This window comes from Elephas maximus, chromosome 13 (genome assembly GCF_024166365.1).
Source record: "Elephas maximus indicus isolate mEleMax1 chromosome 13, mEleMax1 primary haplotype, whole genome shotgun sequence".
Lineage (NCBI taxonomy): Eukaryota > Metazoa > Chordata > Mammalia > Proboscidea > Elephantidae > Elephas > Elephas maximus.
In genome coordinates, this window is record NC_064831.1 from 53,582,793 (window position 1) to 53,606,818 (window position 24,026).

Below are 24,026 nucleotides of genomic sequence, written 5' to 3' on the forward strand. Positions count from 1 at the left end.
CTTTCTCACTGTTTTTCCTATGTGCTCAATACTAATAAAAATTTTAATGAAAATATTGTTTGCGACTTGGATTGGATCTGAAGGAGTCTGGACCAAAAAACAACTAGTCCCTCAGACCTACGCGCTGCCCAGTGACATTTCTTGGTGGTTGAGGTGTAGGGAATTATTTAATATGGCCCTTCTAGCCATGCATAGCCTTGTGACCCCCAGAAAATGATTGGATCGAACTACACAAACAAGGTGCTTATGGCCCCCAAGGGGATTGGACAGCCGGCTAATAACACAAATAAAGTTCATGGGGTTAGTCAGTTTTGCCATCCTGTGAGGCTTAAAGGGAGCCAATCCCAGAAGCAGAAAAAAAGGACCTCACTACCATCAAGAAGAGCCAGGAGTGGAGCAATTCCTTTGGATCCAGGGTCCCTGTGCTGAGAACCTCCTAGACCTAGGAGCCAGAGAGAGAGATGTAACACCAGAAAAGGCATGAGACAGTGAGAAGTGGCAGCAAGCATGGCACAGTCCAGTGGCAGAAAAGAACCAGGAGACTGACCTTGATGGTGTGGTGGGCTTCCTAGCCCACGGATCGAGGCAGCTACAGTGGGCATGCTGACCCTCAGAGCAATCGAGCTGAGCGCCTTTGGGCAGGGAGCTTCCTGGTGGAGTGGGGTGCCTCCAGACACTTGTCAGCAGAGCTACAGATCTTTGTAACACTTGTCCAAGCAGGGCAGAAGCCAGGGCTGAGAGGAGGTCTGTCCTCAGGGAGTGTGCATGGCAGAGAAGGGCCTGCTTGCTTGCCTAGCCAAGAGGAGCTGAGAGCTGTCCTGCACTGAAGAAGGAAGGCTTTGCCCACATGCTTCCTGATCCTGATCCTCACTTGTAGCCAAGGTTTGACGCTCCTCTCTGAGGGGGACCCCAGTGTCTGTGTGAATGCTCAGGGCAAATGGCTGCCTGGGAAGTGGTCATGGGCCATGGGCTATGGGCTTCCAAAGCAGTCAGCTCAAAGCTCGCCCCAACAGATAAAGCTGCAGTGGCAAGGTTTACATTCTAGATGTTGACATGCCTTTTTTACTACCAATAGTTAAAACACCAGCACAATGAATGCTTTTGGTCAATCTCCCAAGTTTGTTTTACAAAGGGATGTAGTTGTTGCTGTTAGCTGCTATCCAGTCAGCCCTTGACTCACAATGACCCCGTGTGTTACAGAGCAAAACTGCTTCATAGGGTTTTCTTGGCTGTAATCTTTATGGAAGCAGATGGCCAGGCCTTTCTCCGAGGAGCCACTGGGTGGGTTCCAGCAGCCTACCTTTAGGTTAGCAGCCAAGAGCTTAACTGCTTTAAAGGAGAATGAAGAACACCTAAGATACAAGTTAAGTATGATCCCAAGAGACAGAAAGGGCCACCTAAACCAGAGACTACATCAGCCTAAGACCAGAAGAACTAGATGGTGCCCAGCTACAACCAATGACTGCCCTGACAGGGAACAAAACAGAGAACCCCTGAGGGAGCAGGAGAGCAGTGGGTTGCAGACCCCAGATTCATGTAAAAGGACCAGGCTTAACGGTCTGACTGAGACTAGAACGATCCTGGAGGTTGTGGTCCCCAGACCTTCTGTTAGCCCAAGACAGGAACCATTCCCAAAGCCAACTCCTCAGACAGGGATTGGACTGAACTATGGGATAAAAAATGATGCTGGAGGAGTGAGCTTCTTGGATCAAGTAGACACATGAGACTATGTGGACAGCTCCTGTCTGGAGAAGAGATGAGAGGGCACGGGTGGGGGGGCAGGTCAGAAGCTGGCGAAATGGACACGAAAATAGAGAGTGGAGAGAAGTGTGCTGTCTCATTTGGGGGAGAGCAACTAGGAGTATATAGCAAGGTGTATATAAAGTTTTGTATGAGAGACTGACTTGATTTGTAAACTTTCACTTAAAGCACAATTGAAAAGAAAAAAAGAAAGAAAGAGCTTAACTGCTTGCATCTGCAGGCACACTGTAAGGGGATAGGACCATAATATAAATGTACCTAGTCCGGAGTGCATATGTACGTGAACATGATCACAGATCGTGTATCAGATTTGAATAAATTTAATAAAACAGGTTATATTTGCAATAAGAAATGAGCAGTTAAATGTTGAATGAAGGAGAAAGTCGCTAAATACTGTCTTTGGAGTGCTACTTAGTTCTGAAGTTAATTCATTTATTTAACAAACAAGCGACTGTGCCTGGCACTGTCCTAGGTGCTGAAGACACACTGGGGAACACAACAGCTCTGGTCCTTGTCCTCGTGCAGCTTACACTCTAGTGAAGAACCTGATAATAGATAAACAAGCAAGAAAACCAATGTACAGATTAAATAATTACAGTCTGGGACACGTGCAATGAAGGAGCTAAACAAGGGCTGTGACAGAGAGAAATGGAGGGACCTGTTATGAACTGGGTAGTGCATGCAGGCTTCCTGGAGGAGGTGCCATTAAAGTTGAGACTTAAAGCATGGGATGGAGCCAACTGTATGCAAAATTTGAGGAATGGTGTTCCAGGTAGCAGAAACAGCCAGCTCAGAGGCCCAGCTGCAGCAGAAAGCTTGTAGAGTTCAGTTATGTGTGATGCATCCACTCAGAAAAAACCTAAGATTCAATTTCTTTCATCTTATCCAGGGATGGGCCCTGCTCTGTGACAATGCTGAGCAGGAATCGTGCAGCATCTGCTTATCTCAACTCCTCTGCTTGTTAGAAAGGTCTTCCTTTCAGGGGGCTGGTAGTCCTGGTCTCTTGGGGTCATCTGTAGTCCTGGTCTCTGAGTCGACAGAGAACACAGCTAAGCCACTGGATCCCATTCGGAGGGGAAGGCAGCCTTCATGTCCCCAACTAACTAAATCCACCTCCAAGTCACACATCCTCAGGATGTTATTTGGCCACGGAATTAAAAAATACTGTACAGCTCCTGCAGTTCACTTCCGAAGTTGAGTAAAACTATATGGCTTCTTTAGACAACCAGTGGGTTCAGCCAGTCGGTAGTCTGGAGTTCCCACAAGCAGAAGGCCACACTCCGCTGGATGCTGCCTCATTTTCCTGTCCATCAGGTGGAGAGACATAACCTCCTGCCCACGAGGAAAGGAGACTACAAGGGCTGTGGGTTAATAATTGATGGATGAGGTCTTGTGGTTTTATCACTTACAAATGGAGGCCAAGGAATCAAATTGACCTTGAAGTTTCTCCTTTGCCGATGTCACAAATTAATCAGAGGTGGGTCCTCTTTTCTCTGGAGCATGTCCCTGACCCGTTGCCATGGAGTCAATTCCAACTCCTAGTGACCCTATAGAAGAGAGTAGGGCTGCCCCACAGGGTTTCCAAGCTGTGGCTGGTAGATTTGAACTGCCGACCTTTGGGTAGGCAGGCGTAGCTCTTTACCACTGTGCCAACAGGGCTCCCAAAGGAATAATGGTAGACGTTAAAATGCTAAGTCCAGCACCCTTACCAGGGCATCCTGCTGCGCCCTCTCTAAATACAATGAAACTAGGAGGCTCCAGGCTCAGACAAGGGCCAGTAACCATCTCTGAATACACAGACCTGCAGACACCGTCTTCTTCTGTCTTAATATAGGGTTACTGATTGCTGTGGAGTCAGTTCTGACTCATACCAACCCTACAGAAGAGAGTACAACTGTCTCATAGGGTTTCTAAGGTATGGCTGGCAGATTTGAACCGCTGACCTTTTGGTTAGCAGCCATGGCTCTTAACCACTGTGCCACCAGGGCTCCTACACTCAGAGCAGTGGTTCTCAAACTTGAGCTAGAATCAGAAACCTGATTGCTGGGCCCCACCCCCAGAGTTTCTAATCCAGTAGCTTTGGGGAGGGCCCCAGAGTTTGCATTGCTAACAAGTTCCCAGGTCATGCTGATGCTGACAGTCCGGGGGCCACAGTTTGAGAGCCTCTGCTCTGGAGCAGTGATTCTCAACCCCGGCTGTACGCTGGAATCACCAGAGAGCTTCTAACTTTTTGCCCCAGGTCCTGGCCCCAGAGATTCCAGTTTAATTGGTCTTGGGTGGGATCCAGTTACAGCGAGGTTTTAAAAAACTGCCCAACAGATGCTAATGAGCAGCCATGGTTGAGGACCACCTCTATAAAGCCCTCATCAGATCAAGAGCAGTTGGAGTCAGGGCCTTTTACTCTCCAGTGGTAAAATACACATAACATAAAAACTCACCGTTAGTTTGACCTTTAGCACATTCACAGTGTTGTGTAACTATCACCACTACACAGTTCCAGAACAGTTTCATCACCCCAAAAGGACACCCCGTGGCCGCTAAGCGCTCAGTGCCCGCTCCCGTCAGCCCAGGCAACCACTAATCTGTAGTCTGTCTCTGTGGGTTTGCCTCTTCTGGACGTTTCACGTAAATGGAATCATACCACATGCGGTCCTCTGTGACTGGCTTATTTCACTCAGCAGAATGTTTTCCTTTTTTGCCTAACAAATGGAAACTGTCATTTAATTGTTATCCCCAATTATACAGCTCCGGGAGCAATTTTTCAGGTGAAATGTTGGAGCCATTAAAAAGAAATAAGTAAACTCTGCCATATTCCATCATTTTTCTGACAGCTAGCTAATGGCCTGTAACCTTATCACATGTGCTTTGTGTGCGTGTGTGTGTGCGTGTGTGCATGCGTGTGCTTTAGGTGAAAGTTTACAGCTCAACTTAATTTCTCATCTGAAAATTTCTATACATATTGTTTTGTGACATTGGCTGCAATCTCCACGATGTGACAGCACAGCACACTTCCCCTTTCATCCAGCTCCTGTCCTTTCCTGCCTTCTCATCCTGCTTTTGGATGCGAGCTGCCCATTTGGTCTCGTATGTTTGATTGAACTAAGCAGACCGTTCCTCACGTGTGTTATTTTTTGTTTTATAGGGCTGTCTAACCTTTGTCTGAAAAGTGGACTTCGGGAATGGTTTCAGTTCTGGGTTAGCAGAGCGTCCAAGGACCATAGTTTCAGGGAGCAGAATGTTTTCAAGGTTCATCCATGTTGTAGCGTGAATCAGTGTTTCATTTTTTTTTTTATGGCCAAAAAATATTCTACTGTATGAATATACCATCTTGTTTATCCATTCACAGGATTGTTTTTATTGTTGTTTACATAATTGACTTGGGTTAAATTGCTATTAGTTCTCTTACATAAAATAGCTGTTGACTGAAATAAAACATTGGTGCTTCCCCTGTTTGGTTTTAGAAAACAAGCTGTGGATAGGGCTGGGGGATAGTTGGCATAAACGGAAGACAGAGAAAACACACCCTGGTTTTCCAAAAACAAGAGACCGGGTCAACGAGGCTGTTATTTGTCACAAGTTCCTGAATGAAAAGGAAAAGCTTCAAATGATGATGGTAATCAAGGCAGATCCCCTACAGGGCGATGCTGTAATGCTCTCTGCGTTAAAAGAAAATCGGTGAGAGAGCAAATACCAGGGCCAGAGACCGCCCTGGTGATGGGCTCCTTCCCTGACAGAGAACGATTGGAAATGTCACGGATGATTTCAGCCATTGGGACAGCTGTCTCCTCTTCCTCACTCCCTCGTTTGCTCTCCCCACCCACTTGCTCAGGCCTCATCTTTGTCAAAAGTTTGAGGCTGTGGATAAGAAACGTGATTTGGTGTTTACACAGGGGGTCAGGGAAAAACCTGGATATCTAAGTTGAACGTGGCCTTAGCATTTGTTTCGCTGTGGCCTTTTCATGTCTGTCTGCTAGAGCGGTACCTCCTCTTTAGCTCCTGCTCTGATGTCGCTCCTTCTCTGTGCTGGCGGAGGGAGCATTCTGATAAACCTTTGTAGTGACAGACATGAGGCAGGTAGCTACCCAGTGACTCTGTGGAACCGTAGCCCCAGCTGTAGCAACCCAAGTGTGGGTGCTTCAGACTGAGATGCTGAGTCTTCTGTTTAGGGATCCAATGGCACAGGGGTTAAGAACTCGGCTGCTAACCAAAAGGTTGGCAGTTCAAATCCACCAGCCACTCCTTAGAAATTCTATGGAGTGGTTCTACTTTGTTCTGTAGGGTTGCTATGAGTTGGAATCAACTCAACAGCAACAGGTTTGGGTTTTTTGTTTTAGCGGGACTGTGCCCTTGCAAAGAAGAATCTTTTCTTAAATACAGATTTGAACCTAAATATGTATTTGGGGTGGATTGCTATTGCCCCCACCTATGATGCTGTTTTAGACTTACCAGTTGCCATTGAGTTGCCTCTGACTCATGGCCACCCCAAGCATGTCACAGTAGAACTGTGCTCCATAGGGTTTTCAATGGCTGATTTTTTTCAGAAGTACATTGCCAGGCCTTTTGTCCGAAGCACCTCTGGGTGGGCTCAAATCGCCAACTTCTTTCGGAACGTGTTAACCATTTGCACCACCCAGGGACTCCTATTTTAGACTAGGTTAGTGGTTCTCAACCGGGGATGATTTTGCCTCTCAGGGGACAAATGTTTGGAGACATTTTTTATCATCCAGACTGGGGGAGTTGCTACTGGCATCTACTGGGGAGAGGCCAGGGGTGCTGCTAAACACCCTACAACGTACAGGGCAGCCCCTCAGGACAAAGAATTATCTGCCCCAAAATACCAATAGTGCTGAAGCTGAGAGCCTTGAACTAGTAGCCCAGTGACTGCCTCTTTGGGGCCTTGTGGAAGGAGGGACAAGAACACACCGAGGAGAGTTTTATTAAAGCAATAGGGTGTTCTTCCTGTCAATCAACCTGGGCAGAGAAGGGGATGGGCTGGCCTCAGGCTGGGAGAATATGGTTAGGCTGGTGCCTGCATGCGAGGGGCCATCTCACGCCAGTCTGAGGGTGGCAGGCAGGAAAGGGTACCATCGATGCCCTCAGTGAGTGAGGATAACAAATACGTCTGTTTTAGATTTTCCTTTTAGGCTGTAATTGCCTTGTCATTCCAGAGCTCCAATTAAGTTCTGTTAAACCACAAGGCCCAATGATTTTTTTTTTTTTAAGATAACATTTAATAAGCACTTCCTATGTGCAGGGCATCGTTCCATATCAGCATGGGCAAACTTTTCCTGTAAACGGCCAGATAGTAAATATTTCAGGCTTTGCAGGCCATACAGTCTCTATGGAAACTACGCGACTCTGCTGTCAGAGGGTGAAAGCAGCCACGTGGAACATGCAAAAGAATGAGTATAGCCGTGTCCCAATAAAATCTTATCTACAAAACAGGACTTGGCCCACGGGCCATGGTTTGCAGACCCCTGTTGTACATGCTGAGCATATATTAATTAATTCAATCTGCATAATGACCCCATGACCCAGGGCTACCGGCTCTCATTTAATAGACGAGGTAACTGAGGCACAGAGAGCCAGGGAGACTAGGGGACTTGCCCGCAGGAAGCAAAGAGGAATCTCTTTAAGACTTCACCTAGACCCAAAAGACGGAAAGTAGGGACGCAAACAGATAATGTGTACACCAGTGTTCTTTGCAGCCGAAAGGTGGGGACGACCCACATGTCCATCAACAGATGCATGGATAAACAAACTGCGTTATATACGTACAATGTAAATTATTCAGTCGTAAAGAGGAATGAAGCTCTGACACACGCTGTGCCGTGGACGAACCTTACAGGCATTATGCTGAGTGAAACAGGTCAAGCACAAAATGATAAATACTGTATGATGCCACTTACATGGAAGATCTACAATAGGTTGTACATGGGGTCGCCATGAGTCGGAAGCAACTCAACAGCACCTAACAACAACACAGAGATCAAAGTTTACTGGTGGTTACCGAGGGCTGGGGGTGGGGTGGGGTGAGATGCGCAGTCATCTACTGGGTTCCTGTTCGGGGTGATGAAAAAACTGGGAAAAGGAGGGCAGTAATGATTGCACAACACGGTGAATGTAATTAATGTCGCTGAAGTGCACACTTAAAAACGGTTGAAATGGCAAATGTTTTGCTACAAATATATTGCCCTTAAAAAAAAAAAAAAAACTTCACTTAAGCACAGCTCCAGGCAGTGGGGTATAATCAGTCCCGTATCTGTGTAACTCAGAAACCAGCTGAGAGACTTTTGAGTTGATTTTGTAGGAAATGGAGACATGAACGTGTGCGGGTGTGGATACACGTATGAACGCAGGTGTGATCACACACATATTTGTATGTGTGTCTTCGTCTGTGTGTGTCCTTTCTGGACAACCAGAAGGTCTGGGCACCCCCATCAAGCCTCCGCCTTCAATCAGCTTTTACAGCCTGAGCTCTTGTCTTCTGCTGTTTGTTCACCAGATTACTTCTTCCTGCTCCTGCAGGCCAGTCCCATTCACTTTGATATACTTTTCTGGCATGTTTCTTCATTTATTTTGTCCTTTATCCTCCACTCTCCTTTCCAAAGCTGTTCTTTCCTGTTCTAATCACCGCACTCCCCTAGCTGTCCACCCTCACCCACCTGCCAGGTCCGAAGGGGGCGTTAATGCAGGATTGTCCCTCGAGAGCCCCCCTGCCCTATCTTTCCCAGCCTCACGCCATGAATACCGTTGACTTCTCTTCCTAGCAACCACATTGGTCCTTGATCCACAGTTCCCCCAGACTGAGTGTGTCGCAACAAACCATATCAAATGTTTATTTATGTCAACAGGTATTAAGTCTATTGTGTGTGTGTTTTTTTTAACCACTAAGCCTTTTATCCTGATGAGAGGAAAGAAGCCAATAATTTGGCATCATTTGTTTCTAACAAATCTGTATTATTTTCTTTCAAAAAAAAAAAAACCACTGCATTTCCTCAAAGGCTTTTATACAATGAACTGATGCATGTCTGGTTTAGCGTGTTCAACCCCTGGCATAAAATAAGAACCTGCCCAGTGACCACGGAAGGGCCTCAGGTGGGAATCAGGAGACCCAAGTCTGCTCCTGGCTTGGCTTCCCATGCTCTGTTAGGGCCACTTGACATCTCTGAGTTTTCCTGGTCTCGTTTGTAAAAGAGGATGAGGCTTGGCTATATCAGTGTCCCCTCCCCCGCCCCCCCCCCCACCCCAGGGACCTACCTAGGCAGTCATGGTAGTCTAAATGCAGATTATAATACTCTGTAAAGCCCAACAAGGAGTCCCTGGGTGGTGCAAACTGTTAACATGCTTAGCTGCTAACTAAAAGGTTGGAGGTTCAAGTCTACCCAGAGGCACCTCTGAAGAAAGGCCTGGTGATCTACTTCAGAAAAATCAGCCATTGAAAACCCTACATGGCACAGTTCTACTCTGACAGACATGGGGTCTCCATGAGTGGGCATTCTCCATAGCACGTGGTCGCTAGTTAAAGCCCATCAGAGATGGGGCACTCATCAGTCAGGCTGAACAGGCCAGGCCAGTTAAAATGCTGGGTGTCTACACCTCCGGCTGAATTCTACCAGTGGGTCAGCATCCCTGTTGCCCCTCCCCTGGTACAGACCCTCACCCTCTGCCCCCCCACCCTCGATCCCTCTGGTCTCCCTTCATCCAGTCTTTCACACTCAATCCTTTCTCCACACTGCAGCCAGGATGATCCATCTAAAATACTCATTTGACCCTTCAGTTTTCTACTTAGGACTCTCCAGCAGTTCCCTGCTGCTTCCAGAATGAGGTCCTAATTCCTCAGCTGGCTCACAAACTCCTCAAACGTGGGCCCCAGCCCATCTCCCCAGACCCCCACCCTCCTTATTAAGGTCCTTGCGAAGCCCCAGAAGGCACCAACTTTCTAACTGACCATTGCACTTGCTGTCCCTTTGCCTCAGATGCCCGTTCACCCCTACCCCTTTGCCTGGTCAGCTCTTATGTGTCTTTCAGGCCTCAGCTTGAACATCACCTCCTCCAGGAAGCCTTCTCTAATCCTTCCCCCAAAAGGCTAGGTTAGGACGTTCTCACCTGTGCTTCATCTCTCTGTATTGTAAGGCCTTGTTTACTTATGTCTCCCCCCAGATTCTAAGTCCCACAATGGTAGGGACAGTGCTTTGTACATCATTTCCTTAGTATCTAATACAATACTTGAGTTCTTGCTTAGTGCACATGGTTAATGCACTCGGCTGCTAACCAAAGGTTGAAGGTTCGAGTCCACCCAGACATGCCTCAGAAGAAAGGGCTGGCAATCTAGTTCTGAAAAATCAGCCATTGAAAACCCCACAGAGTACAATTCTACTCTGACACACATGGGGTCATCATGAGTCAGAATTGACTCGACAGCAGCTGGCTGGTTAATACAATATTTGGCATATAATATTCACTCAATATTTGTGAAATAAATACAATTTGTGAACCAATTATCTCAGGCTAATTGGAAAGCTTTGATTGGTTTTGACTAATAATAAGTGGAAAAACAAATTAACTATTTCATTAATATATTACTTTCTTAAAATCGATCTTTTAAACCACAGTATTCATGGTGGCGGGGGCGGATATAAAAGGGTCATTTGTGGTGAAAGCGTAGGGTACCACTTCTCTAAGGTGTCTTCTGGATATAAATCCCAGAAATGAATTTGTTATAACATTTTGGCTCCGGGCCAGGAAAAATATCCGTAAACTCGAAAGGGCACCAAGGGGGAGTCTTTAGATTTGCAGGCCGTGAGACAAGGCATTACTCAAGTTAGAGCCACCAATTTGCCTCTGGGCTTCCTGGTGGCCAAAGCCAAAAGGGGAAACAGTCAATGCATGACTGCGTTAGGTTTGCTACAAACATCTTTGTTTCACAACCTTCACGGTCACCTTTTCTGCTTTCTCTGCTTCTCAAGCAGTTCTCAGAAGATGAGCAACCAAGAGGTCCAAGGAGGGGCCGGACAGAAAGTAGATTAGTGGCTGCCTAGGTTCTTCGGGGGGTGGGGGAAGGGAGAGTGACCGCTTACGGGTACCAGGTTTCTTTCTGGGTTGTTGGAAATATTCTGAAATTAGATGGTGGTGATGTCTGCACAACTCTGAATGTACTAAAAACCACCGAATTGCACACTTTAAGAAGATGAATTTTACGGTATGTGAGTTACATCTTAATAAAACTGTTAAAGCAAACAAAACAAAAAAATTAAGATAAGCCAAATGAACCATTTTATTTAGAATTATGGCAGTTCTGAGTCAGCCTTTACAAACACAGGAGGCGGCAGCCAGGATTCATGGATTTGTTCCTTCCTGCTTGGCATAGGTCAAATGTTTGTCAGGTGACTGGGAAGCTTGCTCCTTAAAGGAATACTTCTATAAGTAAAAAAATAGCACCTAGTGACTCTGAGTAAATGAAGGGTGGTTGCTCTTTCAATACTGTGACATTTGTGGTTAACCCGTTGGAACAATTACGTAAAAATGATTGGAACAATTTGTCTACCGGTAATTTGGAGAAAAAAAAATAGCGCCTGAATTACTGTTTACAAATACTTTTAACACAGACCCAATACCACCAAAAAGTCTATGAGAACTGTGAATTGACTGAAAGATGGAAAACATTATAGTTCAACATCTAGTATGATTCTTCACCATTCATCTGCGTGTGTCGGACAAGATAGCTACATATGGACCACTGCTTTTACACCTTTCTTCTCCCACTGTTTTCACTACCTAATTGTTGAAATTAATTATTTCAGCTCCTTTCTGTGTGTTCCTAGCACCTAACATGGTGCTTCTCAGTCAGTATTTATGGGACAGCAACAATATTTCATTGCTTCTAGGGTGCCATTGATTATAAGATATATCTTGAATTCAGAGATGTTAAAACGTGGGAAAATGTGCTCCTTAGAGTCAGTGGAATACGATATTTGTTCACAGCAGGCACTGGCCCTTTCTTGGCCACACACATGCACACATGTGTGTACACATACACACCCATGCACACACACACGTGGTCTCTGGGAGAGTCTGTCTCTGTGACTCTGGTGTGAGCCACCATGGTGCCTGCTGCCTTCATCACATGGCTGCCACTGCAGAGGAAGATGGTATTCAACCAGGGAAATTCCTCTGCAGAGACCGTGGGATCCTGCTGAAATCAGGGCTTGGAATCAGTTCTTTCCAGTTCCAACCCCTGCTGAGAATTTGCATTTCTAACAAGTTCCCAGGCGATGCTAATGCTGCTGGTTAGGGACCAGCTCTGAGAGCCACTAGTAGAGCAATGGTTCTCAAGATTTATCATACATAAAAATCACCTGGGGATCTTGTTAAAGTGTGGATTGTGATTCAGTATATCTGGGGATGGAAATGCAAATTCTCAGCAGAGATTTGAACCAGAGTCGTCTTAGTTATCTAGTGCTGCTATAACAGAAATACTACAAATGGGTGGCTTTAACCAGCAGAAAATTAATTTCTCACAATTTAGGAGGCTAGAAGTCCAAATTCAGGAAGCGAGCTCCAGGGAAAGGCTTTCTCTCTCAGTCGGCTCTGGTGGAAGGTCTTTGTTATCAATCTTTCCCTGGGTCTAGGAGTTTCTCAGGGCAGGGACTCCAGGTCCAAAGAACCTCCTGGCTCTTCTTTCTTGGTGGTAGTGAAGTCCCTCTCCTCTCTGCTCCATTCTCTCTCCTTTTATCTCTTGTAAGATAAAAGGTGGTAAAGGCCATACACCAGGAAAACTCCCCTTACATCAGATCAAGGCTGTGACCTGACTAAGAGTGTTGTATTCTTATTAACATGACCTAATCCTGCCTCATTAACACAATGGACTGTTCATTTCCAACTGGGACCATGACCACGGGCATAGAGGCGAGGATTTGCAAAACATCACAAAATGGAGGATAATCAGATCACAAAATGGAGGACAACCACACAATACTGGGAATCATGGCCTAGGCAAGTTGACACACATTTTGTGGGGGAGACAATTCAATCCATGACAGGAACCCTGGCTGAAACATTCTCTGACTTGTTCTCTTCCTCATGGAAAACCTGCCTTTCCAGTCCCTGCCTAGAGCCGCCTCCTCAGCCTTCAGAAGTCTGCTCTGAATTTGGCCTTTTAGCTTTAAAGTTTTCTTTTGAGCTGGATCAAGAGAAAGCCCACAGGCTTCTCTCTATCCTCATGCTGTGATGGTCTGCCAAGGGCTTTGACAGGCTCCTGGAGGGGCGCTGTACCCAGCCCTCACCTGAATTCCTGGGGCTGGAGACCAGCAGGAAGCAGAAGGGGCAAGTTTGAGCAGAGCAAGGCCACAGGGCACCTGGCAGGACACACCCCTCGCCAACACCAGCACTCACTTTCTGCAGTTCAAGGCTTGACTCTCTGCCTGGGGTGGATGAGGGTCAATGCATGGAGTGAGGTTGATGTAGCTCAGAGCCCTCAGAGCCCAGCTCCAAGCTTCCTAAGGCTCAGCCCTGAGACACAGGTAGGAAGGCAGCACAGCCCTCAGGGGCTGGGCGTGGAAGCTAAGGTTCTCCAGAAGACCTGAGCCAAGTGCTGAGGTGGACATGGCCTTGGAACCAGGTGTCTGGTCCCAAATGCCAGGAAGGTACCAGGGAGATAAGATCTGACTTCACCCTGGTCCCGAGGACAAAGCTTGGAAAGGACATTCCAGCCTGAGGAGCCCATAGGGCTCGGAGCCCTCCTGTTTTTCATCCAAGCCTTTCTTTGTAAAGGGGAAATACCCTCCTCGTTGAAAAAATTCAGACAATCCAGAAAAGCCTGAAGAAGCAGATCTTTTCCAACAATAATACCAGTCACGTGTGTTTACTCCTGTGGACCACAGGGCATTTTCCTACCTTACCAGCTAATTTATTCTCCATCAGAAAAGAATGAGGGGGGAAGCATATATAAATTCATCAAGCTGCGTTGAAGGGGGAAAAGTGACAATTAACCTTACAGGGTGCTATCTCTGGGCCAGGCACGGTGTGGGCCTCTTCCCATATCCCTTTTGTGACCCAAGTATTTTTTCCTTTTAATTTTTTGTGAATACTCTGTGTTTTCAGTAATAGAGGGCATGCTGAATCATTGAGCGTGTCTGAATTTTTGGTAGGTTATACGGTTTTTGTTTTCTGTCTCATTCCACAAATCGTACCCTCGGAGTCCAGTGGTACCTATATGTACCAAATAAAAATTTTCCAGTCATGCTTTTCCTGCCAAAAATTCAATGATTCAGCACAACCTCCTACAATACCCTGTAAAAATGGTAATTAGCAGCACACACCTGTTTTTTTTTTCTCTTTCGTGCTGTTATACAGGGCCCTCCCTGCCTGCCGGCAGCACGTATTATCAGTGGGACAGCAGCTTCCCAATGAAACCCAGAAGTACAAAAAGTAAGTGGTAGCTACTTCCTGAAAGGAATACATTGCCTTATTTAATCCTCACCACAACTCTATGAAGCAGAGCAGTGGGTTTCAAATTTGAGTAAGCATCAGGATCACCCAGTTGTTAAAAAAGGTGCCATTAGGTCAATTTCAACTCATAGAGACCCCATGTGACACAGCAGAACTGCTCCATAAGGTTTTCTAGGCTGTAATCGTAATAGAAAGGTGGTGCAGTGGCTAAGCACTCAGCTGCTAACCAAAAGGCCAGCAGTTCGAACCCAGCAGCCTCTCTGTGGGAGAAAGCTGTGGCAGCCTGCTTCTGTAAAGATTACATCCTTGGAATCCCTACGGGGCAGTTCTACTCTGTCCTATAGGCTTGCTAGGAGTTGGAATTGACTTGATGGCAACAGGTTTTAATCTTATGGAAGCGGATCCCCAGGTCTTTCTTCTGCAGAGCCATTGAATGGGCTTGAACCCCCGACCTTTCAGTTAGCAGCTGAGCACTTAACCATTGCACCACCAGAGCCTTGAGGCCTTGTGAAAGCACAGACTGCTGGGCCCCACCCCCCGTTTCTGATTCAGAAGGTCTGGGATGGGGCCTGAGAATCTGAATTTCTGACAAGGTCACACAGCATTTTCGTTGTAACGAAAGGCTAACAGGTAAAGGAGTTTCTTCCCAGTCTCCTTTCCTGTGTTTCACTATTAATCCTTAGTGTTTGGGGAGGTTTGAGAAGGGCATCCCCAGTCCCAGGTGATGCTGATGCTTCTGGTCCAGGACCACCCTTGGAGAACCACTGAGGTCAATGCTATGACTCCCATGTTGTAGTTGAGGAAACTGAGGCTCAGAGAGGCTAAGTTACTTTCCTAAGGCCGCACAGCCAGAAAGCGGCCTTGAAGATATTCCCACAGAGGCCTACCTTATCGCAAAGTCTGTACACTTTCCACTTCCTCCTCCCACGCCCATGCTTCCTCTTACTCCCCACCCTAGGAGCTTGGCTGCTAACCAGAAGGTCAGCAGTTCAAATCCACTGGTTACTCCTTGGGGCAGTTCTCCTATGATCCATAGGGTCACTGTGAGTTGGAATCGGCTCGATAGCAACGGGTTTTTTTTCCTAGCCCACCACACCTGCCTTTAGAAATAATGCTAGCTAGCTTCCTTACCTTGTGGCAAACTCTTTACCCAGCTGGTAAGGTCAGCTGTGAACATTAAAATACAGATTTTTGGGGTTTGGGCTGCTACAGGCCAAGATTCTCCAAGACACACGTAAATCCCAACTCTGTAGCACAGTAAAGATGAGAAATAACTGCGAGTGGGCAGACCACATCATATCCATACAGACCCTGGATGTCACAGCTTCAGTTAGAGAGGTCCTGGACTCAGAGAAGGAGCCCCAGTAGCGCAGTGGTTAAGCACTCGGCTGCGAGACAAAAGGTTGGTGGTTGGAACCCACCAGTCGCTCCAATGGAGAAAGATATGTCAGTTTGCTTCCGTAAAGATTGCCAAAAAAAAAATCGAACCCATTGTCAACGAATTGATTTTGACTCATAATGACCCTCTAGGACACAGGAGAACTGCCCCCATAGGGTTTCCACGGCTTTAAATCTTTACGGAAGCAGGCTGCCACATCTTTCTCCAACGGTGCAGCTGGAGGATTCCAACCACTGGCTTTTCAGTTAGCAGCCAAGTGCATAACCTCTGTGCCACCACTGCGCCACCAGGGCTCGCCAGTAAAGATTATACCCTTGGAAACCCCGTGGGGCAGTTCTACCTGTCCTCTAGGATCATTATGAGTTGAAATGGACTCCATGGCAACGGGTTTGGGTTGACTTACAGAGCACATTTAACAAACAATAGTGGACTGGATTGCTAGCTTCTAGTGAAATCCACGGGGCCCAGGGACAGGGGGTTAGTTCCCTGCTATGACAAACATGTTCTGGCCTTTTCTAGCTCTCTTCTCATTTATCCTCAGGATGGCAGCTGGGAGTAGAGGGAGAGGTCACTGCTGTTTTTTGAGGTGGTTATGCCTCTCTATCTGCTGTAAAGACAACAGTCTCCTTAATTAAATCAGCGTTTTAATTCCCTGTGCTCCCTACCTGCCGTTTTAGGCTCTCCTTTTAGCTCTAATTAGAAGTCACTGGGTGGTGCAAATGGTTAAGCACTCAGCTGCTAACTGAAAGGTTGGCAGTTCAAGTCCACCCAGAGGTGCCGCGAAAGAAAGGCCTGGTGATCCGTTTCCAAAAAATCAGTCATTGAAAGCCCTGTGGAGCCCAGGGTAGAAAGGGGGAGTGTGTTGTCACATTGTGGGGATGGCAACTAATGTCACAAAACAGTATTGTATAAATTTTTGACTGAGAAATTAACTTGAGCTGTAAACTTTCACTTAAAGCACAATAAAAAAAAAGAGAGAGAGAGAGAACGTAAAGGGGCTCTGAGTCCAAAAAGAAAGAAAACACAACGGAGCACGGAGCACGGAGCACAGTTGTACTCTGCACACGTGGGGTTGCCATGAGCCGGAACAGATGCCGGCAGCCGGCGTGGCTTTTTGTTTCAGCTCTAACCACAACTGCTTTCCGCTCCAGAGACCATGCGGTGCTTTCATCTCCGCTAAGGCAAAGCAGTAAAGGGCTCTCCTTCCTAGTCGCCTTCCCTGAGTTTCATTTCTGGTTCTGAGTACTTGGGAAGGGCTTGGGAAGGGTGTCTGGAGCCCTAGGAAAAGTTTGTTTATAGCAACTTAATATTCCAATGGGAACCCTGGTGGTGCAGTTGTTAAAGTGTTCAGGTGCTAACTGAAAGGTCGGTGGTTTGTACCCACCAGCTGCTCTGAGGGAGAAAGATGTGGCAGCCTGCTTCTGTAAAGATTTACAGCCTTGGAAACCCAACGGGGCAGTTCCACTCTGTCGCCATGAGTCAGAATCGAATCAACGGCAGTGGGTTTGGTTTTCTGTTTTGGTAATAGTCCAGCAGGTGCAAGATAGAAGGTAGGAGGAGGTGGGAGCCTGGAGAACTGGGGGCCTGAGGATGAGGTCTGCCAGGATGGAGGATCCCATCCTGATTCTCAGAGGAAATTCTTTAAGACAGTGGAGGAAGGGGCAGCTTGAGGAATGCAGTGGCCGGGTCCTGGGTCACACCAAGTCCAGCCAGAGCTGAGAGCTGCCCAGGCACAGAGGAGAAGCTGTAGCCGCTGCCTGGCACCCTGGCCAAGCCACCACCTTTCCTGGGGTGGTCTCATGGATGCCCGAGGGTTGGGACTTGGAGAGAGGTGGGGCTCCTTCACCCTGTGCTTCTCTAAGACCAAACCTCATCTCTGGGGCTCAGTGCCGATTTCATAGCTCCCTCAGTCCATGTCCTTTGAAGGTTTGCCTTACTTCTCCCAGATCGCTAGCAAACTGTGATGCTGGTTTATTTCTGAACTCACACCAGAGGAGCACCAAGCCTGCATCTGATGTCCGGAATGGAACACCGTGCCCAGTTTCCGCTCACACGAGGTATTCTTGAGTTGTTAGTTCCAGTAAGTTACTCTTTTTGGTTGCTTTGTTGTTTTGAACACACGGCTTCTGTTTGTTTTTTGCCTTAAAAACTGTTTAGGTAAGGTGACTCTCCAGACGGCTGGAATTTTCAAAGCTTTTTAACTGAATATAATATACATTCAGAAAAGTGTACATACCATAAGTGACCAGCTTGATGAATTTCCACAAACGGAACACAGCACCCACATCAAGGAACAAAACCTGACCAGCACCCCTCTCATGGTTCTTTCCAGTTGCCTCCACCACTCCAAGGGCACCCACTATTATGACTTCTAACAGCATAGACTTGTTTCAGCAGGCTGCAGTTTATCCTTTGCTCACATGACAACCTGACATGCGGCTGCCTTTCATTTCTGAGAAGGTAAAGCTGCCAGGGCTCAGAAGGATTGATTTGGGGCTGGTTTCCAGTGGTGGGGGTGAGGGAGTCTGTGTTTCATCATCCCCATTCTCTCTCTCTCTCTCTCTCATGAAATGGAGCCTCACAGCAGCTCTAAAGCCCAGCAGACGTCCAGCGGCTGCTTCATGCATCAGCCATGCAGGAGGGGCCACATGGAGCAGGGCTGGCCCCATCTTGGCATTCAGATGGTCCTCCTCCTCCAGGGAGCCATCCAGGAGTGGATTACCCAATAAGGAAGGTAAGCACGAGTGTACTTGTGCTTACTTCCTAATCTGTAGTGAACAATTCCACAAGTTTTTCATGTGAAATTGTTCACTACAGATTAGTAAGTAAGCACAAGTAAGCCCGTGCTTACCTTGATTACTGGGTTCTCTGCCCCTGTCAGGAACTGTAAATTGGAAAAGAGGCTTTGATTCTGTAGGAAGGTGCTGTGGGGTTGGGAGAGACAGATGCCAGCCATACCTAGAAGCAGAGTCTTTGATGTGGTGACAAAATGTGAAATTGTTCAGTCCAGATGATCCGGTAAGCACCTTGCCTATTGGATAATCCACCCCTGGTGACTCAGTGTGGGGGATGGATGGGGGATAGAGATTCCTTTCCACGTACTTCTAGAAGTCCTACCATGTGCTCCGGACAGCAGGCAGCCCTGGAGCAGGATGAGTCAGCAGTGTCTACGTGCAAAGAAGCTGCGTTCAGCAGCTGGGAACACCAGCACGTGGCATTTGATTGAATTTGCCCCATTCAGGGCAGCCCTCACCATTTGGAAACCATCTCCCCCTGCCCCACAGCACTATGTTGGGGTTTCTCTCTACATGTGAGACTCTGGGAACAGGTGCCAGCTGCCAGCTGCCTGCTGGGACCTATTTGCCCCTTAGCTGTCCTTTTCCACTCTCGTTGTCACTTAGGGCTGACTCCACATCATTTCATTAATGAAAAACCAAATCCGCATTTGTGCTTACCCCAGGCATGGTGGGAGTCACTAGCCTCTGCCCTGTGCTTCCTCAGCAAAGCTGCTCTAACCATGCTAGACAGAGGGACACAGGCCTGGCCAGAGCCAGCGGCCGGGAAGACGTGCTTCTGGGCTGGTCGATATGGTTCAACAGAGAAGCCCTCCCTCAGGGAATGCCATGACACGGCTATGAGGCAGTAGGAATTTCCTCCCACCCGTTCTTGACACAATGTCTCTCTCCTCTCCAGAACCATCATCTCGCTCTTCCCAGGGGGACGTTAACAGAGAGGCAGGGTGTCTGAGTTATCTAGTGCTGCTATGACAGAAATGCCACAAATGGGTGGCTTTAACAAACAGAAATCTGTTTTCTCACAGTTCAGGAGGCTGTAAGTCTGAACTCAGGGTGCCGGCTCTAGGGGAAGGCTTTCTCTCTGTGCCGGCTCTGGAGGAAGGTCCTTGTCTCTTTGGGCTTGGCTCCTGAGTGCCCTTCATGTGGCTTGGCACCCCTCTTCCGGGTTGTGTTAAATCTCTTTTCTATCTCAAAAGAGATTGACTCAAAATACACCCTACACTAATCCTGCCTCATTAGCATAACAAAGACAACCCTTTCCCAAACAGGATTATAACCACAGGCAACAAGGTTAGGATTTACAACACGTATTTTGGGGGTACACAATTCAATACACAACACAGGGAGTCCTGAAGAGACTTAATTTGTATTTCCCCTGTACCTGGGAGGCCAGTAAAAGAGACAAGGCAAGTTACCTCTGACTCTTGGGCTAGAAAGGTCTGGAAAATCATCTCTAACGGTATCCATAAGAATCATTTGGGGAGTGAGTTAAAAATACAGGTTTTTCAGGCTCCCTCCCTCCCCCAGGTCCAGGGTAAGGGACAGAAATGTGCATTTTTGGAAACCATTCCAGTATAGGTGACCACAAGCTATAGGTTAAAAAAGAATGATCTAGACAATCCCTCCCTCAGCTTACAGATGGGGAAAGCAAGATTCAGTATATCTGGGGTGGAAATGCAAATTCCCAGCTGGGGTTCGAACCAGAACGAACCGGATCGAAGCCCTGTCGTCACCATGCCACCGCCAATGAATCCCAAGGCAGCGTCTCTGTCTGCCGCAAATGCCTCCAGAGCAACAAATTTAGTTAGTTCCACCGTCATGCTCATCATCATAAACTACCTTGTGTATCTTCCATGACTCTGCCCCTAAAGAGACACCAGTAACATTCCAGCACTTGCCAGGGGCCTCAGGCTCTTGGCCTCCCATTCCTGTTCAAACCAACGACCAAATTTCTAATTTATTAACCGCTGCGCCACCAGAGTTCCTTACTCTTCCTAAAACACAGACTGACTTCCTATCTTGCCCCAGCTAAGTCGATTTCCAGCTGTTTTCTTGCCAGCCTCGCCAAACCAGAGACAGCTAACATCATTCTTGACCCAATCCCTCAGAAACCCCATGGCAGTCTTGATGCTCCTCTCTCTCCATTAAAGAGAAGGACTGATCATCCCCACTTAATCCATCAATCCCTCAAAAACAGGGCAACAACAATTAATTCTAGGCACAGTGACGGCTTAAAATCTGGGGTCTGAGCCAAACATTCAGAAAGAAGCCCTTTATTCTTTGTTTATTGCAGGGTAAATGCACTAGCAGGGAGAGAGGCCCCCTCCTGCTCAAGGGCACCTGGGGGTACCTGGGCATCTTCACCTGGCAGATGTGTTAGAAATTCTTGCAGGGCTCTGGAGGCCTTTACACTGTGACTCCCAAGTTCAAGTGCAGAGACCAGGCTCTACTGCTTGGAGAAAGTGCTGTGTGCAACCTGTGCTCCTAAGAGGCCACAGTCTGCAAGGACCCACTCTTTAAAGAAGCCTGACTACACTCTTTTCACAATGCAAGAACCACTCTTCTCCACCCTCCCCAAAATAACCTCCACAGAGCATGACGTTTGTGGCTCTCTTTCAACACAGCCATCTCAGAAAGTACCGAAAATCTCTACTTACCAGCGTAGGTCCACTTGGATCCTGCAAAGAACAAAACAAAGCAAGTAAGTACAACTGAACTTGAACAAATTAAAGAAAACACTACAGATGCTTTTTGAAATGAGTGAGACTGAACAGGAGGTGGATGTCCAGAAATTAAAACCTTTTCTGAGTCTATGTCAGTGTAACTGCTTCTTGGAGCAGCTGTGTTTCAGAGGGAAGCTCAAGGACAGTGACATTCATGCAGGGCTGATGGGTTACAGAGGGGTCTTATTGAATAGAAGCCTCCCAGACATTTTAGAGAAGACTTTGTTGCCTGAATAGGTAATAAATTCACAGGGCTCAAAACCCTGAAGCTCTCAAAGGGTACACAGTGACAGCTCCTCCTTCCGCCCTGTCTCCCTGCTTCCCATTAAAACCAAACCAAACCCACTGCCATCGAGTCAATTCCTACTCATAGCGACCCTATAAGACAGAGTAGGACTGTACCATAGGGTTTCCAAGGAGCAGCTGGTGGATTCGAACTGCCGACCTTTTGGTTAGCAGCCAAGCTCTTAACCACTGTGCCACCAGGGCTCCAAGCTTCCCATTACAGACAACTAATTTTATCAGTTTATTGTGAACCCTCTCACAGTACCATTACACACACATATGTATTTATATTATTCTTCCCCCTTTTCACACAAACGTTAGCCTGCTGGAAACTGTTCTGCATCTTGCTGTTTTCCACTTGACAACGTATCCTAAAGAACAGCTCACATCCATACACAAAAGGGAGAAAACTAATCTCAAAAGGAAAGTGTTTCTTTGAGGATGTTCCCTTTCTCTTCCGGGAGAATTCCAGGGAAGGTAGGAGGGTAGGAGACACTCTGCCAGGAATACAACGGAAGTCACCTCCCCCTCCATCTCCTCCACACATAAAGGTCCTTAGTTCCTACATCAAAAATGTATATTTAAAAGGTTATTTCAGAGCCGCACTCTCCTTATGCAGCCTGCCCACCCCTGTCTCTAACTCCAAAAGGGACCCTGAATTGAGACTTATTCTTCTGGGTATTGCCAAGCACACTGCCAAGGAGGGGCCCACTCAGCTCCTAAACCCCTCTCTCCTGCTATCTCCCAACAGCCCTGTGGTTCTTGGCTTGCAAAGGTGTAGCTCCTTTCTCTCTTGAGAATCGGTCTGCAGTAAAACTGACTGACTGAAGCAATCTGCTCGCATCTCAACTGGGTATTCCCTACTCAAGCCAAGGGTAGTTTTTAAAAGCTGAAAGAGGACTGAGCTTCCCTCTCCCCTTGGCCCCATCCCCACCCAAGCTGGTTTAATCTCATTTTTAAGGGGTCCTAGTATGTAATGGCGCTCCTTGGAAACCGTATGGGGCAGTTCTACTCTGTCCTATAGGGTCACTATGAGTCAGAATCGACTCGACAGCAATGGCTTTTTTAGTGTGTAATAGGAGCCCTGGTGGCACAGTAGTTAAGAGCTCGGCTACTAACCAAAAGGCCAGCGGTTCAAATCCAACAGCTGCTCCTTGGAAATCCTATGGGGCAGTTCTACTCAGTCCTATAGTGTCACTATGAGTTGGAATCAACAGCAACAGGTTTGGTTTGGGTTTGAGCGGCATAACAGTTAAGCGCTCAACTGCTAAATGATAGGTTGGTGGTGTGAACCCATATAGCAGCTCCGAAGGAGAAAGACCTGGCAATCTGCTCCCATAAAGATTAAAACAAACTAAAAAAAAAAGAAACCAAACCCAGTGCTGTTGAGTCAATTCCGATTCACAGCGACACTATAGGACAGAGTAGAACTGCCCTATAGAGTTTCCAAGGAGCGCCTAGTGGATTTGAACTGCCGACCATTTGGTTAGCAGCCGTAGCACTTAAAGCTCTACGCCACCAGGGTTTCCCCATAAAGATTACAGCCAAGAAAACCCTATGGGGCAGTTCTACTTTATCACATGGGGTCACGATGAGTCGGAAGGACCCCAACAACAACAGCAACTGCAGCAACCTCCTTTTGCTGTTGTTGTGCTGTTTAATTTCTTTGCCTCTGTGTTTTTACTTAATTTTTCTAATGTAATAAGTAACTTTACTTACTTTTTGGTGAAATTATATACAACAAAACATAACTTTACCATATTCTAAATGACGTTGGTTACATTCTTCAAGTTGCACCATCTTTCTTGACAACCTTTTCCACACTATTTCACCATCAACACAAACTCACTGCCCCCCTAAGCTTCTCATCTATCTTTCGAGTTGCTGTGGTCAATTTGATCACACACAGGTAATTCTTTAAAAGAGTATAATGCTTAATGCAGACATTCTTTTCTAATTGGGCTAAACTACTATTTGGTTCAAAGTTGACTTCAGGGGAGAGTTTTTGTTTGTTTTAAAATCTTGTTTTTGTTTTATTGTGCTTTATGTGAGAGTTTACAGAGCAAATTAGTATCTCATTAAATAATTAATACACAGATTTGTTTTCCCAACCCCACGATGTATCAACACTCTCCCCTTCTCCACCCAGGGTTTCCCTTTTTCATTTGTCCTCCTGTCCTTTCCTGCGTTCTCATCTTTGCTTTTAGGCTGGTGCGCCCATTTAGTCTCATATACACCGTTGAACCTCGGAGCACGTTCTTCACGTGTGTTATTGTTTGTTTTACAGGTATGTCTAATCTTTGGCTGAAGGGTAAACTTCAGGAGTGGCTTCAGTTCTGAGTTAAAAGGGTGTCTGGGGGCAAAACTCTCGGAGTTTCTCCAGTCTCTGTCAGACCAGTAAGCCTGGTCTTCTTTTTGTGAGTTTGAATTCGTTCTATATTTTTCTCCCACTCTTTCTGGGACCCTCTATTGTAATAGAACAGTCGGTGGTGGTAGCCTGGCACCATCTAGTTCTTCTGGGCTCAGGCTGGTGAAGGCTGTGGTACTAGCAGTCCATGAGTCTTTCAGACTAATCTTTCCCTTGTGTCTTTGGATTTCTTCATTCTCCTTTGC

At 46.9% G+C, this 24,026-nt stretch overlaps 1 protein-coding gene across 2 annotated transcripts in view; it reads right to left on the reverse strand.

Annotated features, from left to right (window-relative positions):
* CA12 (carbonic anhydrase 12) overlaps positions 1–24,026 on the reverse strand; it is a 63,741-nt gene that overhangs the window by 34,459 nt on the left and 5,256 nt on the right. For both annotated transcript variants that reach the window (XM_049905988.1, XM_049905987.1), the window contains exon 2: positions 21,063–21,083. In XM_049905988.1, the coding sequence (XP_049761945.1) occupies positions 21,063–21,083 (21 nt within the window). The remainder of the gene's footprint in view (positions 1–21,062; positions 21,084–24,026) is intronic.